The sequence below is a fragment of the Zootoca vivipara genome, chromosome 8 (assembly GCF_963506605.1).
Source record: "Zootoca vivipara chromosome 8, rZooViv1.1, whole genome shotgun sequence".
Lineage (NCBI taxonomy): Eukaryota > Metazoa > Chordata > Lepidosauria > Squamata > Lacertidae > Zootoca > Zootoca vivipara.
This window is the reverse complement of record NC_083283.1, coordinates 45,300,132-45,318,951: the sequence shown is the minus strand read 5'-3', so window position 1 is coordinate 45,318,951 and position 18,820 is coordinate 45,300,132. Positions and strand designations below refer to the sequence as shown.

At 42.8% G+C, this 18,820-nt stretch overlaps 1 protein-coding gene across 12 annotated transcripts in view; it reads left to right on the top strand.

Annotated features, from left to right (window-relative positions):
- The window catches only part of GREB1L (GREB1 like retinoic acid receptor coactivator), a 168,113-nt gene that overhangs the window by 147,414 nt on the left and 1,879 nt on the right, over nt 1–18,820 (top strand). For all 12 annotated transcript variants that reach the window (XM_035125273.2, XM_060277887.1, XM_060277884.1 and 9 more), the window contains 13 exons: nt 1,319–1,434; nt 2,808–3,052; nt 4,949–5,502; nt 6,753–6,855; nt 7,521–7,676; nt 7,824–7,963; nt 9,615–9,776; nt 11,335–11,539; nt 12,563–12,728; nt 13,195–13,422; nt 15,206–15,347; nt 17,639–17,839; nt 18,282–18,420. In XM_035125273.2, the coding sequence (XP_034981164.2) occupies nt 1,319–1,434; nt 2,808–3,052; nt 4,949–5,502; nt 6,753–6,855; nt 7,521–7,676; nt 7,824–7,963; nt 9,615–9,776; nt 11,335–11,539; nt 12,563–12,728; nt 13,195–13,422; nt 15,206–15,347; nt 17,639–17,839; nt 18,282–18,420 (2,557 nt within the window). The remainder of the gene's footprint in view (nt 1–1,318; nt 1,435–2,807; nt 3,053–4,948; nt 5,503–6,752; nt 6,856–7,520; nt 7,677–7,823; nt 7,964–9,614; nt 9,777–11,334; nt 11,540–12,562; nt 12,729–13,194; nt 13,423–15,205; nt 15,348–17,638; nt 17,840–18,281; nt 18,421–18,820) is intronic.

Here is an 18,820-nt window from a genome sequence, read left to right as displayed (position 1 = left end):
AGTAGGCCCCATCACTGATACAATTTAAGGCAAATAGTTGGCATTGGCTTGTCAGTAATTGAGTCTCTTCTGTTAATCATTGTGCTGAGAGAGGTCAGCGCTATAATCCTCCAGTGTCCAAGGTTAGTACTGCATGGTTTTGTATTGAATTGACCACTTTGATTTCTTTCCAAACTAACTGCCAGTTAAGCTAATATAATGGAAAACATTATACCTAATAAGGTGTCTGTGAAACCTTAAGGCTGGATACTGTCCAACTCAGTAGTTTACTTTGCTTATATGTGTTGTATTCTATTTTCGGAGTAAGCTTGACCAACTATGTATTTCACATAGTTGGGTATTGCATACCTCATTTTGCTTTCATAAATAGCCAGGTAACAGTGTTAGCAAGATGGGGGGGGGTGTTAACCCTTTACCCTCTGTCATGGCCCCAATTGGAATTGCTCCCCACCTTAATAAAGAATGGGAAAAAATTGTAAGTTACTTAAAAGAACATTGTAAACAATTAAAAACATTGGCAGGATTCTAAAAAAACAAACAAAAAACACTTGCAATGTAGAGAACTATGGTGAGAACTGAGTACAGTAGTACCTTGGTTCTTGAACAGCTTGGCTCCCAAACAAATCGGTTCCTGAACACCGCAAACCCAGAAGTTTTCCAGTTTGCGAACGTTTTTCGGAAGCTGAACGTCCAACGCAGCTTCCGCTTGAGTGCAGGAAGCTCCTGCAGCCGATCGGAAGCTGCGCCTGGGTTTTCGAATGGTTTCGGAAGTCAAATGGACTCCCGGAAAGGATTAAGTTCAAACAGCAAGGTACTACTGTATTAAGAAAATATGGAGAACATTATAAGATACAGCTGGAAAAGAATAACGATGGAAACCATGGAAAGGTGGAGGGAAGTCCAGGGATTCAGAGAATCCTATGTATACATGATTATGCTTTATTTATTATGATAATTGTTAAGGATAAAAATGAATTATTATTTTTTAAGGACTTGTTCCCCACCCATGCCAGCTATTCACAAAATGAATAGTACACACAGCTTCCCCTCCCCCATTCCAGCTGGGACTGCAGCAAAGGGTTAACACACACCACAAAGCCACAGTCCAATCTGGCTTGCTGTCATCCCAGAAAAATGAGCTTTGCAAGTCTGGTGTCCTTCAGAGAGATGCAACAAACCCATTAGCATTCAGCTAGCCTCAGAGAATGAACTTGATTTGGATACGTATGCAATTACTGTGCTTAGAACAAAGAATGTATGAGAAGTAATACTGGGGGGGAAATGGATCTCAAGCTTTCTTGCTGTTCTTTTCTCACAGGCCTGGAGAGGAAATGAGCGGGAGGATTGGCTTCCTCATACTTACCAGGATTTAGAAGGTCTGCCTTGTATTGTTATTTTAACTGGCAAGGATCCACTAGGGGAAACGTTTCCCAGGTATGCCCCGAATTCTACAGTGCAAATGTTATTTCAAAAGATACCATGTTTCCCCAAAAATAAGACACTGTCTTATATTTATTTTTCCTCAAGAAGACACACTATGGCTTATTTTCAGGGGATGTCTAATTTTTATTACACGTCCAGCCTCGCCTCTTCCTTGGCACCCTCCAGAAATGCGCCTATCACTATGGCTTATTTTCGGGGTATGGCTTATATTGCGCAAATGCTTAGAAATCCTATTACGGCTTATTTTATGGGTATGTCTTATTTTCGGAGAAACAGAGTATATGCATAACTTCTAACCACTTATTTTAAGTGATAATCGGCAAAGGTGACACTTTTTTAGTCTCTCTCAAACCCTCATTGTAAAACGCGCAGCGTCATTGTGAAAATACACGTTCTTGACTGAAATGAATATTTCATTTATTTATTTGCTTATTCATTTCAATGGTTTCACAATTATTTCATTTAAAAGCATTTGTTCTGCTTTTCAGCAGAGTTATCAGGGCAGTATGCAATCAGGGTAATAAAACACTGATATCAAAAGTAGAAAACCACACTTAATTAACAGGAGCAGAACAACGGTTTTAAAAAATTCAACAGGAGTATGCTAGCCTTCTTAAGGCTTCAGATAACTCTCAGCCTGGGAGAAGACCAGGGACCTGATTCACCTGGCCTGGTTGAGGGTCCACTATTCATTGCTACTTCTTCTGCAGGCCACTTCTGGTTTTTTTTTTTTACAAATGTCATTTTAAACATCTTTTTCAATTCATTATATATCATCTCCCAAAAATTTTTTAACTTCTCTACATTCCCACCACATATGATATAAAGCACCTTCTTTTTCTTTACATTTCCAACATACATTTGTCCCACTTTTGTACATTTTTGCCATTTTTACTGGTGTAATATACCATTTGTACATAATTTTCATATAATTCTCTTTCAAAAGAGAACAATCTGTGAATTTCAAATCTACTTTCCACAATTTTTCCCAATCCTCAAATTGTATATTATGTCCTATATCTTGCGCCCATTTAATCTTAACCGATTTGACCTCCTCATCTTTCGTTTCCCATTCTAGCAGAATGCTGTATGCTTTCTTCAGTAGTTTCACTGAATCGGAAGGTAAAAGACCGAAACAGCAGCTTTTTCAAATATAAAAGATCAAATGAAGACTCCATCCCATAGTTCTGTGGATTCCCTCGTTCCAGCATTCCAGTCATCTGCTTTCTAGTGTAACTTGAGAAAGCAGTATGTTTCTTGTGAACTAAAAACCACAGCTCAAAATGTTTTATTGAAATAATGATGATGATGATGATGATGCAATGATGCACCCCTTGTTAAATCCTTATATATTGATTTTCCAGATCCCTGAAATATTGTGATCTTCGGCTGATTGACTCAAGCTATTTAACTCGCACTGCCTTAGAACAAGAAGTGGGCCTGGCATGCTGCTATGTTTCAAAGGAAGCAATCCGAGGACCCATTGTAGCTCTAGACCTTAGTGAAAAGGAGCAGGAAAAGGCCAGTGTCAGTGAGAATGATACGGATGAGCTGCTGATTGACTTGGAGAGACCTCAGAGTAACAGCAGTGCTGTGACTGGAACTTCAGGTTAGCTGTTTATTTACCATTCCATATGGTCCTTGCTTGGGAATGAGTGTCCTTTTTCTTAGACATTGGACTTTGGGGAGGTGCTGAATAGTCAGCAGTTAAGCAAGCAGGAATGTAAGAAGCAATTTCAGTTTTTATAAGAGAAAATAGAAGAATAGGAAATCAGACATAGATCTCAGAGTGGGAAGGAGGACAAGGGGAAGAGGGTACAGAGGGGAAGTGGAAAGGATGCGATGTAAAATCAGACTTTTATGTATTAGATTTGTATACCACCATTCATCTGTAGATCTCAGGGGGGGTTCACAACATAAAAATACAAGATAAAAACACAAACTACATAATAAAAACAAGAAAAAACAAAACAACACGAAATAATAAAGCCCCTCTCCCCAACCCCTTCTGCAAACATATTTAAAAGGGTATAGGATGTTAATCAGCCCAAGGGCTGGTTGAAGAGAAACATTTTCGCCTGCTGCTGAAAGGTATATAATGAAGGCACCAGCCAAACCATCCTGGAGAGAGCATTCCACAAGTGGGGAGCCACTGCAGAAAAGGCCCATTCTCATGTCACGGACCTTTGGTGGAGGAGGCACAAAGAAGGGCATCAGATGATGATCACAGAGCCTGGTTAAGATCATATGGAGAGAGGTGGTCCTTGAGGCATTGTGGTCCTGAACCGTTTAAGGCTTTATAGGTCTAAACCAGTTTGGACTTGAAACAAATGGCTTGAAACCAGGATTGATGTAATGGCTTTTCCCATCATAAAGGTAAAGGGACCCCTGACCATTAGGTCCAGTCGTGTCCGACTCTGGGGTTACAGCGCTCATCTCGTGTTATTGGCCGAGGGAGCTGGCGTACAGCTTCCAGGTCATGTGGCCAGCATGACAAAGCCACTTCTGGTGAACCAGAGCAGCACACAGAAACGTCGTTTACCTTCCCGCTGTAGCAGTACCTATTTATCTACTTGCACTTTGACGTGCTTTCAAACTGCTAGGTTAGCAGGAGCTGGGACCGAGCAACGGGAGCTCACCCCATTGCAGGGATTCAAACCGCTGACCTTCTGATTGACAAGCCCTAGACTCTGTGGTTTAACCCACAGCGCCACCCGCGTCCCTCTTTTCCCATCACAGTGTTATATAAAAACAGGAGAAGCTGTGTGTTGTAGAACTCTCCTTTCTGGACTCATTGAGACATTTGAACCCTTTAACTGTGATCAGTTAATGACAAATTTGGGTTATCCCTTTAATCATAATCAGGAGCAGATTAAAGATACTTCGGACATGGTCCATGGGGTCACGAAGAGTCAGACACGACTAAACGACTAAACAACAACAACAAGGGAGCTACAGCCAGCCAGCATGCTTGGATTCTAATCTCCATGAGTTTGAGGGCTGAGTTTGATAGGTGGATGGGGCATAGTAACGCCAGGTGACCCGTTTTTACCTGTGTGGTTTTAAATCTGACAATGTGGGCAAAAAAAGTGTATGTTGCCTCAAGGCTCCCAAGTGCCACCAGTCAGTCCTGCTCATCTGTCAGAGTTGGTCCCATGGGGGTGAGGTGAGACAAAAATAAATGTTTCCTACCTGTGTCTTAGACCTTGTAGGTTGTTGCCTGTGTCAAGACAGGCAGGAATGCAGTGACAGGGCCAGCCACACCTGTTGACACTTCAGCCAATCATCAAACTTTTAAATGAGAATTCTCAGATTTGTAGCAGAAGAAGATCTGGCTGGTTAGATCTAATTCACTAACTCACCAACTATTTCATCTCCTGCCTTTTTGTGGTTTCCATAAACAGAATGAAGTCATTTACAGTATAAATGTTGTAAGGCAGAAAATGGGTGTGACATTCTGTAGTTTAGCTTACTGAGTATTTTTCAGTTTCTTTCTTTCTTTCAGGTTCTATAGCAGAAAATGGTGTGAGCTCCTCCAGTGCTACAGACAAGTCTCAAAAGCTACCGCCACCCCTGAACTTCCAGAATGTGGCCCACAGTTCAGTTGATGAAGGATTTGCTGCTGGGGAGACCCTGAAACAAGAATGTGACTCTCTCGGCAACCAGGTAGCAAGCAGCACCACTTCTAAACTGTCAGCAGCATCCTCCTCCATCAGCCAGTCATTCCGGTGGCCGGGCCAGTCTGTGAAAGAAGGCAAGGCTTTGTGGGTGTCCTTACCCCGGACTGTGATCTTATCCAAAGCCGCCTACTGCCTTCTTGGTGCACAGAAGAGTGGGCAACATCCTTTCTCCTCTTCTCTCTTGCCTCATGCCGATGTGTCTTGGGTGAGCTCTCTGAGGCCTTTGATACACAAGGATATGTCCAGTGAAGAGCAGTCTTTGTACTACAGACAGTGGACTGCAGCTCGGCAGCACCATGTGGACTACAATAACCATGGGGAAACCACCAGCGGCAGGAACTTTCACCCACGACGGCTGCTTCTAACGGGACCTCCGCAGGTAATGTCCTCTTTGGGACTGTTGTGGCAGCTCTCAAATTTCAGGGCGATTAGGGGTGGGTCAAAATGATTTAGCAGCTCAGAAGGGCTGGGCTTTGTCGGATCAGCCGGGGGCTAGGACGACCCCCAGACATGCGACAGGAATGATTGCAGCCTGTCTCTCCCATCAGCGTGCAGCTCTAGGGAGTTCCGAACCACCTTCCCCGACATTTTATAATGACTCATGTCTTGGAGACACTGAGCACATATTTAGAGTCCAGCAGAGATAAACGCAGTCAGAGCTAGGCTGAGGTTGTAAGCACTAAAGCTACTTTATTAAGCATAAGGCAGAACAAAAGAAAACATGTCTCCTCTCTCTGGTCTTCCTTGGAGAGAAGTCAGAAGTGAAAGCAAAAACAAACGGAAACAGAGTACAGTAAACATCCACTCCTGTGATTCCAACAGTCGGTGCTGGAATGCATAACACAGACATGTGATGAACCAATTCTACATATCTGCACAGTGAGAGGACTAGAAATCCAACAGGCTTTAGGGTATAGAAAGGCATGTTAGGATACACGCAAGTGTGCCAGTGAGAGAAGTCAACTGTTTTTCTTCCATGCTTCCTTATTCCTGTGCTTGCATAATCCTGCAAACCACTGCATAGAACACTTTGGAAAGTGAGAGCAAATCTGTGGGTTGACTTAATATCAGTAGCATATGACCTTACTTTGCTATTGAGCAAAGTAACTATTAGTGTGATCATTGTAGCGAAGGTTTGCTCTAGATTTACTTACAGTGGTTTGTTGGAGTGAAACAAACTATGATTCCTGGTTCAAATGTAATGCTAAGCCCCAAGCATCATGGCTTGTTTCCTCCTCATGCAGGCAATAGTGAGACAAAACAACCCAGTAAGATGCCTTTATGGTAAGCCACCAACTGGTTTACTGTGAACTGGGCCAGTATTGTTTCACAGTATTGCTGCATTGGCGTTGCTGCAGAAGGGCAGCCTTCTTGAATTGGATATGTATCTAATTCTAATCTAATCTTATCTAATTCTAATCTTCTAAACCTTTGATCACAATAAACTGATGTTGCTCTCTCTGCAAAAGGACAAATACAAAAAAGGGGACTTAAACTGCATAGTGACTGGTGATGGTTGTTGAGCCATGCTGGGCCACCTTAGCAGATCTTCAAATGAAAGTTCATAGCAGACAAAAATACTTCTCCGATTATACGTTTTTCTGAGAGTTCCCTCCCCGCTTTGTTTAGGTTGGGAAAACTGGTTCTTACTTGCAGTTCCTACGAATTCTCTTTCGCATGCTGATCAGGTTGCTGGAAGTGGATGTGTATGATGAGGAAGATATTAATACTAGTAAGTACTAAGGTCCAATTATAATTTTTTATGACCAGTTTTTTGTCAGGGATGAAGCTTTCAGAGTGCCCTGGGAAGAGGGATTTTTTAAAAAAATACTGCTATCAAAGATTTGTGTGCCTTCTGTAGGAAATGTATACTTTTTTGTACATTCTGCAAATTGTACAAATGAGTGAAAATTGGACTAGAAATGCACGTGTTTGTTAGACTTGCATTCTCCTTGTCCAACATTCTCCTTGATCATCATAAATAATGTACATAACGTAACTATAAAGATTATTTTCAGACACAATTGCCTAGCTTTCAAAGTTGCTAAGTTGAACTGCCCAAGTTCTGGTTTTTTTTTTAACTATTCTAACATCTTGGCCCTGTTTTACTCCTAGGAAAGCTACTATCTAGTTTGTTTAGGGTGCCAGGGATTATAACTCTGTGAGGGAAAGAATGTGTTTTGAATGTGCTTCAAAGATGGAATGTGCATGCAACCTCTCAGAACCAGACCTTCATCTGTAAAAATGGGAGCGAGTTGTGAGTTGTTGTCAGAGCAGTTGTGACAACAGCATATTGAAATGTATGTTTATGTGCCTAGAGAATTTAGGTAGTGGGAAAGTACTGTATAAATAATAAGATTTTATTTGCTATCAGTATTCATAAAATTCCTTTTTCAGGTCATACAGAGGACAAGGAAATTGCCCAGCCTAGCAATGATCAGTGGCCTGATGTTGAAATAATCAGCAAAATGCCTTTTGACCTCAGTGTGCATGATCCTAAATATTTCCTCATGAGTCTGGTATATACAAACCAGCTACAAAGAGTAAAACAAGGCAAGTGAAAACTGATTTTGCTGCTTTCTTCTTCCTAGCCATTTGAAACATTTTAGAAAGTAATTGATCTTTCAGTTCTGTTGTGAACATTTAAATAACTAGCAGGAATGTCATTGCCTTTTGTTCCTTCATTGTCTCCGTCCACAGAACCAAGCAAAGAAACCAAAGCTGAGGAACACAGAAAACGGGCTACTGTGTCTATGATGTTGACAAAGTATGCAGCTTACAATACTTTCCATCACTGTGAACAGTGCCATCAATATATGGACATAAACCCTTCAGTTCCGGTATGCAGGGCTTCCATTTAGACCTGGGCTTCAAGTCACACAAGCACATTAACAATCATTCATTTTATCTTGGGAACAAGTCAGAAACCTTTACAGATCTGCTGAAAAGCACCCAGAGATCTGCTGGTGGACCTTCTGATCTACCTTCTGCCAATCCTTGCTCCAGATCAGTCTTTCAGAATAGAAGACAGGAATGCTTCTAGTGCCAGGGGTGGGGAGCCTTTTTTCAGCCTGAAGTCCACACCCCATTCTAAGGCAGCCTCCCAGGGGCCACATGCTCCAGGGGTGGGCAGAACCAGAGGCAAATGTAGGCAGAACAATAAATGTGAATGGTAGGCTAGTTCTCTGTCAGACTGGTTGAACGTGGACGAGTGTGCACTAGGGCTGAAGGAGGGCTGGAATATGTCTCAGAAGAGGGGGTCAGTGATTTGTGGGGAACTGTGATTTGTGGGGAACTGTGACAAGAGTCAGAGTCAGGGGAAGCTCCAGAGCTGGAGGGTGGAGTACAGGATGGGTCGGAAGAAGAGGAAAAAGAGGCAAGTCAGGCAAGCGAAGTGCCAGGTGCTTCCCCATCCTTTCCTGCATCATTGTCTCCCAGAACCAGGAAGGGATTGAAAAGGGATGAGCAGAGGACATTGCCACGCAGGCAATGACTCTGCCTGCCTGCATGCAGCCCATCAGGGGGAGGTACATAAACTGGTCGAGGGGGAGTGGTCCCCTATTGCTGCAACTGCTCCATAGAGTACAGACCTGGGAATTGCAGCCCAGATGCTAGATTGGGGGGGGGGGGGGTTTCTAGAACTTTGGGAGTGACTGTATGTGTTATCTTTGACACTAAAGAGTTAACTACCGGTATCTGCCATGTACATTCCTCTGTCTGGGAAGCACCCTTGACATTCCATCACACTCAAACTTCTGCCTCTGTCCTCCAGGTAAGCAAGAAGCATTATCAGGCACATTCCAGGAGGACTAAAGAGGGGTGTGACTCAGGAGGGTAGCCTGGGGAGAGTTTGGAGGGCAAGATAAAGAGATCTGATCTAGCAGAAATGCCTCAATGCTTTACCAAATCCCAAATCATGGAATTCTTTAGAGGAAGCTATGATATATAAAGGTTTAAAATCAACATAACATTGTAGATCTGCCCTTTAAAGGGCATGCGGTTTTGCTGAATTGTGTTCTGGGACCCGATCCATCTGTTCAGCTGTAAGATGCATTATTCTGCCATCGCACACATAACCACACACATGCAGTGCAAGAGGTGTAAGGTGTACCTTGCCCATTGGCTTCCTTGCCCATCTGCTCTGCAACATTCACAAAAAATCCTTCTTCAATTCAGAAAACTTGGTGGTGCTTCTCTTTTTGCATTAGTATGCAACAATGAGTAAAGACGATGAGTAAAGTAGCCAGCTTGTCCTAAATGACAGGAGTTTTAAAGCAGCCTGATGTAAGAAGTGAGAATGACAAATGCCCTATACTGTAACCTTGCAAATAATAAAACTGTAGAAGACCGAGCCACTGTAGCTGTGTTCCTAGGCTTAGTAGATTACTTTCTATGCAAGATTTATCCAACTGTGTTGCCCACACTTGTTGAAATGCATTGGCATGTGGCCTCTTTAGTAGGTTACAATTTCTTTCTCTTCCTTGCATGCAGATGTCTGACTCCACCCTACATGCATTTACATTCTCATCCTCAATGTTAGGAGAAGAGATCCAGCTTCATTTTATCATTCCCAAATCCAAAGAGAGCTATTTTGTCTTCAGCAAGCAGGGCAAGCATTTGGAAAGCATGCGGCTTCCTCTTGTATCTGATAAGGTGGGTGAAATCTGTTTTAGCTACGTAAAACACACCCTGTTGTAGCATAATATTTCAGTATAGCTCAGCTCTGAGAAACTGACCTAGATTCTGAAGTTAGTTCCCCTCTGCATTGCTCCCCCCTCCCCAATCAGGAATTAACCATCCCAAGCATCTCTGGCCATAAAGTAAGCCTTGAGTTACTATGGGCCCACAGATGACTAGGAGTTACCACAACCCAAGGAAGCTACAAGACGTGCTCAAGTGAATCCACCCCCCTCACCCTTGCTTCATATAGTTAGAAGCTTGCTGATCTTTTTGCTTGTTGTTCTGTTGTGAATTTTATATTTTATATATATATTAACACTCTTTGGCTTCATGGATGAATTCATTTGCCACATTCCCAATGTCCCAAACTGCGCTTTGGAAGATTAGGAATATGCTCTTAGCTCATGAACATTCTCTTACAATCTCTCATGCATGGATTCCATTTCACTTCCTAGTTTGCATGACCATAGTTTGTTGTGACATCCAAATTAGGAAAATTCTGGTTAATAGTAAACAAAATTGACCCCAAAGCCACTTTAAACTATACATTTCATCATCAAGGTATAGAAGTAATTCCTGTTAGCTCTAAGCATAGCTTGTCTAATTTGGATCTCATTGTGAGAAAATAGAGTATGCAAACCAGGAAAGGGAAGAGGAGGCCCATGTCTTGAAGGGATAAAGAGGACAGATGAGGGAGCTTGCAAGCCCAGCACCTGTTTCTAAGCTTCCAAACTCTGGTTTGGAGCACTGAGAACCTTACCTAATCTAGCATGTGTTCCCCTCAGTACCCAACTAGATGCCTGTGGGAAACCCATAAGCAGGATATGAGGGCAATAGCTCTCTCCTGTTATTCTGTTATTCCCCAGTGAGTAGCAGTCAGCGGCAGGCTGCCTCTGACTGGTGGTAGAACATACTCATCATAACTAGTAGTCATTGACAGCTGTAATCTCCATTAATTTGTCTAATCCCCTTTTAAAGCCATCACTACATCTTCCATTGTTCAACACTGGGCTTTGTAAAGAAACACTTCTTTTTGACATAAGATGTCAGCTGCAAGTGAAAACAATTATTAATGTTAGTAAAGGCCTATCAGTATGACAGACTATTTTAACACACCCACACCCGCCCCAAATATTTATTGATTGCCATTCCTTTACAGAATGCTGTGATTCTCTTTAGTTGTCATTGAAACAAGCTACTTGGTTTTAATTGAAAGCACAAAGTGAGAGCAAAACAACTTTCTCTCTGTTATGTTGTGGCCTGCAGAGTTTAGGGAACGGGGTAGTTTTTTTTTACCGAGCCTTAGCAGACCCATCAATGTTTACTATAGAAGTCAGTTGGATTAATTAATTTCTGTAGGAAAAGGATGGGACAGGTGAGAAATACGAAGAACCCTCTGATTGGCAAAGTTTGGTCTACCAGTGTGCATGTTCTCCCTACAAGAAAGTTGGGTATATCACCTCAGAAGCAAAGAGAGATGTGTTGTGCCCAACATATATGGACTCTTCCTTTCTCTTTGTGCTGCTAACAGAACTTGAATGCAGTAAAGAGTCCCATTTTCACTCCTTCAAGTGGACGCCATGAGCATGGCCTCTTGAATCTATATCATGCTATGGAAGGCATCAGCCACCTCCATCTGCTTGTGGTGAAGGAATATGAAATGCCACTTTACCGCAAATATTGGCCCAACCACATCATGCTGGTTTTGCCAGGAATGTTCAACAATGCTGGAGTTGGTAAGCATTTATATAGTCCTATAACTTTTTGATTCTAAACATACCCGTTAATGACATGGAAGCATAATTATAGGGAGCAGTATCCAGTTAGCATTAAATGTGTAATTACTGAAGAAATGTCTTTGTTGTTTATAATTCTTGTCTTATAGGCACTTTCTCCCCCTCCCTCCCTTTATTCTCTTTGATTTCCACTACAATTTCACTTACATGTACTGTTCTGTATGACATGTTAATGGACACATCTAAGATGGTCTTGCTCACATTGGGTATTTGGTGTTTGTTGGTGGTCAAGCAGTTAGCAAAATGTGGAGGGAATTTTGGAACTTAGGAAGTTTTGATAATATTTTTATTTGTTGGTTACATTTCCTGCATTTCCTCCAGACAGATAATGGTAGCGTACATACAATACTTCTCCTCCCCCCCAGCTTATCCATTTTATCCTGACAACAACTCTGTGAGGTAGTTTAGGCTGAGAGATAGTGACTGACTAAAGCTCAGCTTGTGAGCTTCATCAGGAGAACTGAAATTGTGCAGAATGCTTACTCCAGAAAGCAAAATCCGGCCCCTCTTATAGGTTCATCTTGGGGCCTCCCAGTTTCATTCATGACTGCAGGAAGAATAAGATCCCATAATTCAGCTTCACTGAATATTTTCAAAGATTCGAATACTGATTAAATATATTAGCATAGCTAAAGCTTTGGCAATGCTTTAGAATTTTAGTGGACCTAGCATGGTGACTTCCTCTTCAATGCCATGTCATATGATGGCTCTTTGACCTTAGAAGACATGATTGACTCTGCAGCCAACACTCATTGGACAGTCGGCCAGTTTCCAATTAGTCCTAGCTTCAAAGTCTGTCTTTGGACCATTTCATACAGCATAATTCCACTTGATTCCTACCCCTTAGCGTTCATAAACACCATTTTCCATACTGTCTATTTTCACAAACTTCCAACTGTTATGTGGAATTTAGAGGTCTCTGTTTCCCCCCAAATGGTAAAGTTCTATGCTACATGTTTTCAGGTGCTGCCAGATTCCTTATTAAAGAGCTTTCTTACCATAACTTGGAGCTGGAGAGAAATCGCTTGGAGGAGCTAGGAGTCAAGCGTCAGTGTGTCTGGCCATTCATTGTGGTTATGGATGACTCCTGTGTCTTATGGAACAGCCATGTCACCCAAGAACAGTTCAGGTAAGTCAGTGTCTCAAAATTAGAGACTAGGAGCTATAGCAGAATCTTGGATCACTACACTATAACCCCTTCACGCATTATCCATGCTTTGACAGGGCAGCCGTGTTGGGTGATGTTGAGGTAAGACCAGCAGCATGGCCAAGCTGCCCCTTCTCACACGTGTAACTGGATAGCATGTGTGTTTCTTGCTGATTTGATTTGGAACGCTGCTCTGTACTTTTAATATAACTAGTATTTCTACGTTCTAGACCTAGTTTTTTGAAAGATGAGCAACATGAAAAAGAGACAAAGAGTATGATAAGACTGATCACTCCATGCAGCCTAATATCTCTTAAAGCAAGCACAATAATTTCCAAACAACCCTGTGAGGTACAAAGCTCCAGTAGAGTCAGATTGCTTGGTAATAATTTGTTCCTCTGAGTGGAGTTGTGATGCAGTACAATAAAAAATATTTTGCGTTTCATAGTCAGTCCATGGATCAAGGATCGACGAGTAAAAATGTGTCTCTGAAGAGCGTTCTACAGCACATTGAAGCCACACCAAAAATTGTCCATTATGCAATACTGGGCATTCAGAAATGGAACAGCAAACTGAATTTCAGAGCTCCCAAAGCTCCTTTCTCCAGATGCCACATACATGACTTTATACTACTCAACGTAGACCTGACCCAAAATGTGCAATATGATCTAAACAGGTAGGAAAATGCAACCCTTTTGCTGTCAGTTGCTATACTAGTTTTGAATGTACAGGTGTCAGTGAGGCTTAAAGGAAGTCAACCCAGTAAAGAAAATAAGCTGAATTATTTCTGAGATTGTAGTTCTGCCAAATACAAGTTGGTTGCTTGAACAATAGATTGAAAATAATACAGGCGGCGACCATTTTTGGTGTGTCCAATTGACATGTGATCAGCAATGCGTGGTTCCTTTTGGACCTGGAAGAAGGCAAAACGAGGTCAAAGCAAAGGCAGAACGGGGATGGGAAGGGCGGAATGGGTTGGGGCGGCAGGAGGCAGGAACGGAAATGGCCACCGCTTGTATATGAAACCAACAAGAAACGGAGGTGGCCATGTATGTGTGTTTTCATTTGGGGCATTTTAGTGGGACTCCAGTTGGACCAGTCTTTGAGATCTTTCCCAGCACAATCCCCACTGAAATAGGAGTTTTCTAAGAGCACAGATAATGAGATTTTAAAATACCATATCAATGACAGTTTGCACATGTGCCTTAGGCTGATTAGCCACGTGTCTTAATATGTTTGTTTGACCTATTTGGAATCTGAAGGGACAGGACAACTGGTGATTGAAAGAGCAGCCTCTGGCCGCTGTGAATATGTTTTCTTCTTGATTTGATCCTACACAGACACATTTAGAATTAAGAAATATGGTTGCTGTAAAGCCTTGACTTAAGCTATTTCCCTGTAAAAGACAGGCTTACAGCATGATCTGTAGGGAGCCTTGGGGAGGCCCAGTTTCAAATCCCCACTCAGGCATATAGCTTGTACCAGTCACTGTCTCTTGGCCTGAAGATAAAAGGGAGGGATAAAGAACTATGTATGTATGTTGACTTGAGATGATTGGAGGAAAAGTGGGCTTTAGATGTAATAAATATAAATATATTAGTACAGAAATGCCTTTTTTTCAAGAAAAGAGTGAATTTAACCCCTACAGACATGCTCCTATGGTGCTGTCCCTTTCTCCATTCTTCCCACTTTCCATATTGGGCAGCTTCCAGGTAGTAACCTGAGACAAAAGGGTGTTGTGAGGGACAGAGGATATCGGGAGGTCCCTCCCATCTTGAGCTCCAGCCCATCCCCGAGCGCTGGGGAAAGCAGGGAGAGTTCCGACTCAAGTGGAGAAGCAGGAAGTGGTGTCCGAGGCTCAGGCAAGGTAGCAGAGCCACTGCCCAAGGTGGGACAGGAAGGGGGGAGCAAGGGGGGAAGGCCGATCCCACCGACTCCGGAATTGCGCAAGAAACGTCGTGGGAAGAGGCTGGGTCTCCCCAAGCTTTTATGCTGGAGGAAAACTCGCCAACCTCCATTCGGAGGTACTGAAGAAGACTGACAAGATGTGCCATTTTCTGTAAATAGCACTGCCTTTAGCACTGTAAATACACAGCACCAATAAAAGGGATAAAATGCAGAGCTGTGTGGAGTCGTTACTCTGAAGTAGCCCACTCAGGCCACTGTGACAGGTGTTATTCCTTCCTCTTATAAAAATCCTCTCTTGTCTCAGGCTACCACCTGGTAGGGAAGGGGAAATCCATATGGTGTGTGCTGTTGCTTTTAAGAAATTCCAAGTCACTAGTCAGGTGAGCCATCTATATGTGTGACTGCAAAGGCCATTCATGAGGAACAATAATTACAGATAAGTGTTCTTGTTGCAATCTAGGATTATAGGAGAGTTGGTCTCAATACAATTTATGGTAAGTAATCAGAAGGTGCATACCATGATTTGAACAAAATCTGTATCCATTTTTTAGGTATTTCTGTGAAGATGTAGATTTTAATCTGAGAACAAACAGTAGCGGCCTGCTTATCTGTTGCTTTAACAACTTCAGTCTCATGAAGAAACACATCCAGGTTGGAGGTCAAAAGAACTTTGCCATTAAGCCTAAAATCATGGTGAGTACCATCGTTGAACAACAAGAAAACAAAACAGTGCCTTTGCTTTCTTCAGTGACAACAGTTTCATTTTACCTCATAAGAAGAAAAGAAGAACTCTGATGGATCAGGCACAGGATCCATCTTGGTCAGTATCCTGTTTTCAGAGTAGCCAGTCAGATGCCTATGGGAAGCCCACAGGAGGACCCAAGAGCAACATTGATCTCTCTCCACTTATGCTTCCCAGCAACTGGCATTCAGAGGGATACTACCTGCTTGTGGTGAAATCACTGATGAAGGGGGAAGATTTTTAATAGCTGGGTGATTAGCTATCTCAAGGGGAAGCTGTCTTGGCTATTAGGGCCTCCTAATAACGTACTCTTAGAGGTTTAAAGGTAAAGGGACCCCTGACCATTAGGTCCAGTCGCGGACAACTCTGGCGTTGCATGCTCATCTCGCTCTATAGGCCGAGGGAGCCAGCATTTGTCCGCAGACAGCTTCCAGGGCATGACTAAGCCGCTTCTGGCGAACCAGAGCAGCGCACGGAAATGCCGTTTACCTTCCCGTCAGAGTGGTACCTATTTATCTACTTGCACTTTGACGTTATTTCAAACTGCTAGGATGGCAGGAGCTGGGACCGAGCAACGGGAGCTTACCCCATCGCGGGGATTCGAACCGCCAACCTTCTGATCGGCAAGCCCTAGGCTTAGTGGTTTAGACAAATTGCAAAAAATTAAATGTATTATTTGACTCCTGTGTATACTAATCTATTTGATACTTGAAACTCTAATCCAGGTCTGCATACAAATCCTGACCTCCTGTCGTAACTTTTTTAAAATCAGTTTTAGGTGAATGATAAAGGCAGGCACACACCTGTTTGGGGAAAACTTGATGATACAAGGTGTTTCCTTTCATGTTGGCATATTGTTTTAAGAGCATGTTTACATCCTCCCAAACACTAATTCCTGACTGCTTTTGCTGTCTGTGAGCTCATTGGTGGTGCTAGAAGCTAATGGGAAGGTGCTTTGTGGGGCGGCAGGGTGTGGGTGTGTCTTTATAGCCTGTCATGAGCCCATATAACCCTAAATTGGGGTGGCAAACAATATCTGGAGAACCTAGGTTCTTCACCCCTATCCTACGTATTAGGGACACGGGTGGTGCTGTGGTCTAAACCACTGAGCCTCTTGCTCTTGCTGATTGGAAGGTACAGATCCCCACGACGGGGTGAGCTCCTGTTGCTCGGTCCCAGCTCCTGCCAACCTAGCAGTTTGAAAGCATGCCAGTGCAAGTAGATAAGTAGGTAAATGGTGTTTCCATGCGCTCTGGTTTCCATCACAGTATTTTGTTGCACCAGAAGCGGTTTAGTCATGCTGGCCACATGACCTGGAAAGCTGTCTGCGGACAAACACCTGAAAGCGAGATGAGCGCCCCAACCCCATAGTCGCCTTTGACTGGACTTAACCGTCCAGGGGTCCTTATGTAAAGAACCTTATGTAATTTCCATTGATCTTAGTTTGTGGTGTTTCATTCTTACACTAAGTTTGGCCATGCCTGTTAAACCATTGCCTCTGGAGCCTCCTTTTTGCTCTCCAAGGCTGTCATTTCTCATTTCCTGACACCCCACAGCACACAACTTACTGGAGTCTTTCTATCTGTGTAGTCGTCATACATAGCAGAACATCCATTGCACAGCAGGGCAACAAGAGAAGTTAAGAAATCTGTTATTTGACAGATTATTTGACTCTGGCCTTTTCTACCTTGCCTGGTCTCAAATGACATGGCCAGTCTTCCCACCCTTGCACCCAACTACTATCTTGACCATTGCTCTGCTGCCAGTGGTTGGACACATAACCAAAATGTGAAAATATCCAACTAGTTATATTTAGTGTATACTGTAGCTGTGCATATTTTGTGTGCTGCCTCCGCACCTGTCCATAGCAGTCAGTACATGCTTCTGAGGAGCATAATGTAGCTCAGGCATCCCCAAACTGCGGCCCTCCAGATGTTTTGGCCTACAACTGCCATGATCCCTAGCTAACAGGACCAGTGGTTGGGGAAGATGGGAATTGTAGTCCAAAACATCTGGAGGGCCGAAGTTTGGGGGTGCCTGATGTAGCTAGATGGAGGCCTCTAGTATTAGCTGCTATGAAAAACTTGTTAAAACGCCAGAGAGTAAGCGTTCTTCCAGTCTTATGCTTCTTCTCAAGTTTGGCATTGGCACACGTTCTCCTCAGGCAGCTGCCTGGTGATTGACATGCTGCTCATTACATTTCACTTTTACATATACCGGTATATATATATTTCCTTCACAGGTATCTGAGAGCTTGACTCCAATAATGCCTCTTCAGTATGTCTGTGCTCCAGACAGCGAGCACACACTCCTGGCAGCTCCAGCTCAGTTCCTCCTGGAGAAGTTTCTTCAACACGCCACATACAAGCTTTTCCCAAAGGCCATCCACAACTTCAGAAACCCTGTATTAGCCATTGACTGCTATCTGAACATTGGGCCTGAAGTATGTATCTATGAATCTTACCAATAATCAACTTTTGAAGGGGGGATTCCACTCCTTCAAAAAACAAGGCAACTGTGCCGTGATTTTCTTAGGTCGTTAGCTTCTGTTTATGTTGCTGATGTACTGATATTGTTGTATTTAATTGCTATAAGCAGGGACCCATGAAAACTGAGATTAGTTGCTCATACATTTCTACTCCTGTCCTTTTGTAGGCAGGATAATGCTTTTACATTTTTTGTGAATTCCTTCAATATTTTATTTTATTTTATGCAATTACTCATGAGTTGACTGTTTAGATGTTGGGGTAGTAACTGCAATTTATTCAGAGCATTAGTCCACCACTGTTGTGGTGATGTTCCTGTTCGTAAGTTAGAGCATAAAACTTTAAAGAAAAAACAACAACTCAAACATATATAACCATTTCCCCCCATTTCTGATTTAGGTAGCTCTTTGCTACGTCAGTTCACGGCCGCACTCTGTCAATGTCAACTGTGAAGCGGTATTTTTCAGTGGACTACTTCTATATCTTTGCGACTCCTTTGTAGGAGCAGATTTTCTTAAGAGGTTCAAGTTCCTGAAAGGTAATGTGATTTCTGTTCTGAACTTTTGTGTCTAGTGCTTGCTTAATGTTTTTCTAGCAGAGTAGATTGGGATGGCATTGTCATTACATGCAGGAACTATAAAGCTCGTCACAGTGTAATGGCAGGTGATATCTCCATCCATGGCTGCTTCCTTTTTCTCTGGGGCCTTTTAGAACTGGGAACCATGGTACCGGTAGTTGGCAGGAGCCTAAAAGACTGGTGGGGATGTCAAGGCTCTGCAAGCCAAATCCATTGCAGACACATCCAGGGAAGCACAATCTACTCTGGCAACTCAGGAAGTATCCCTTTTGAGTTAGTTGAGTTGCTTCATTACTTGTAACTACCTTTTTTGTACTTTTTCCCCTAAGGGTAGAAAAAACATTTGATTGTTTCACTTGCC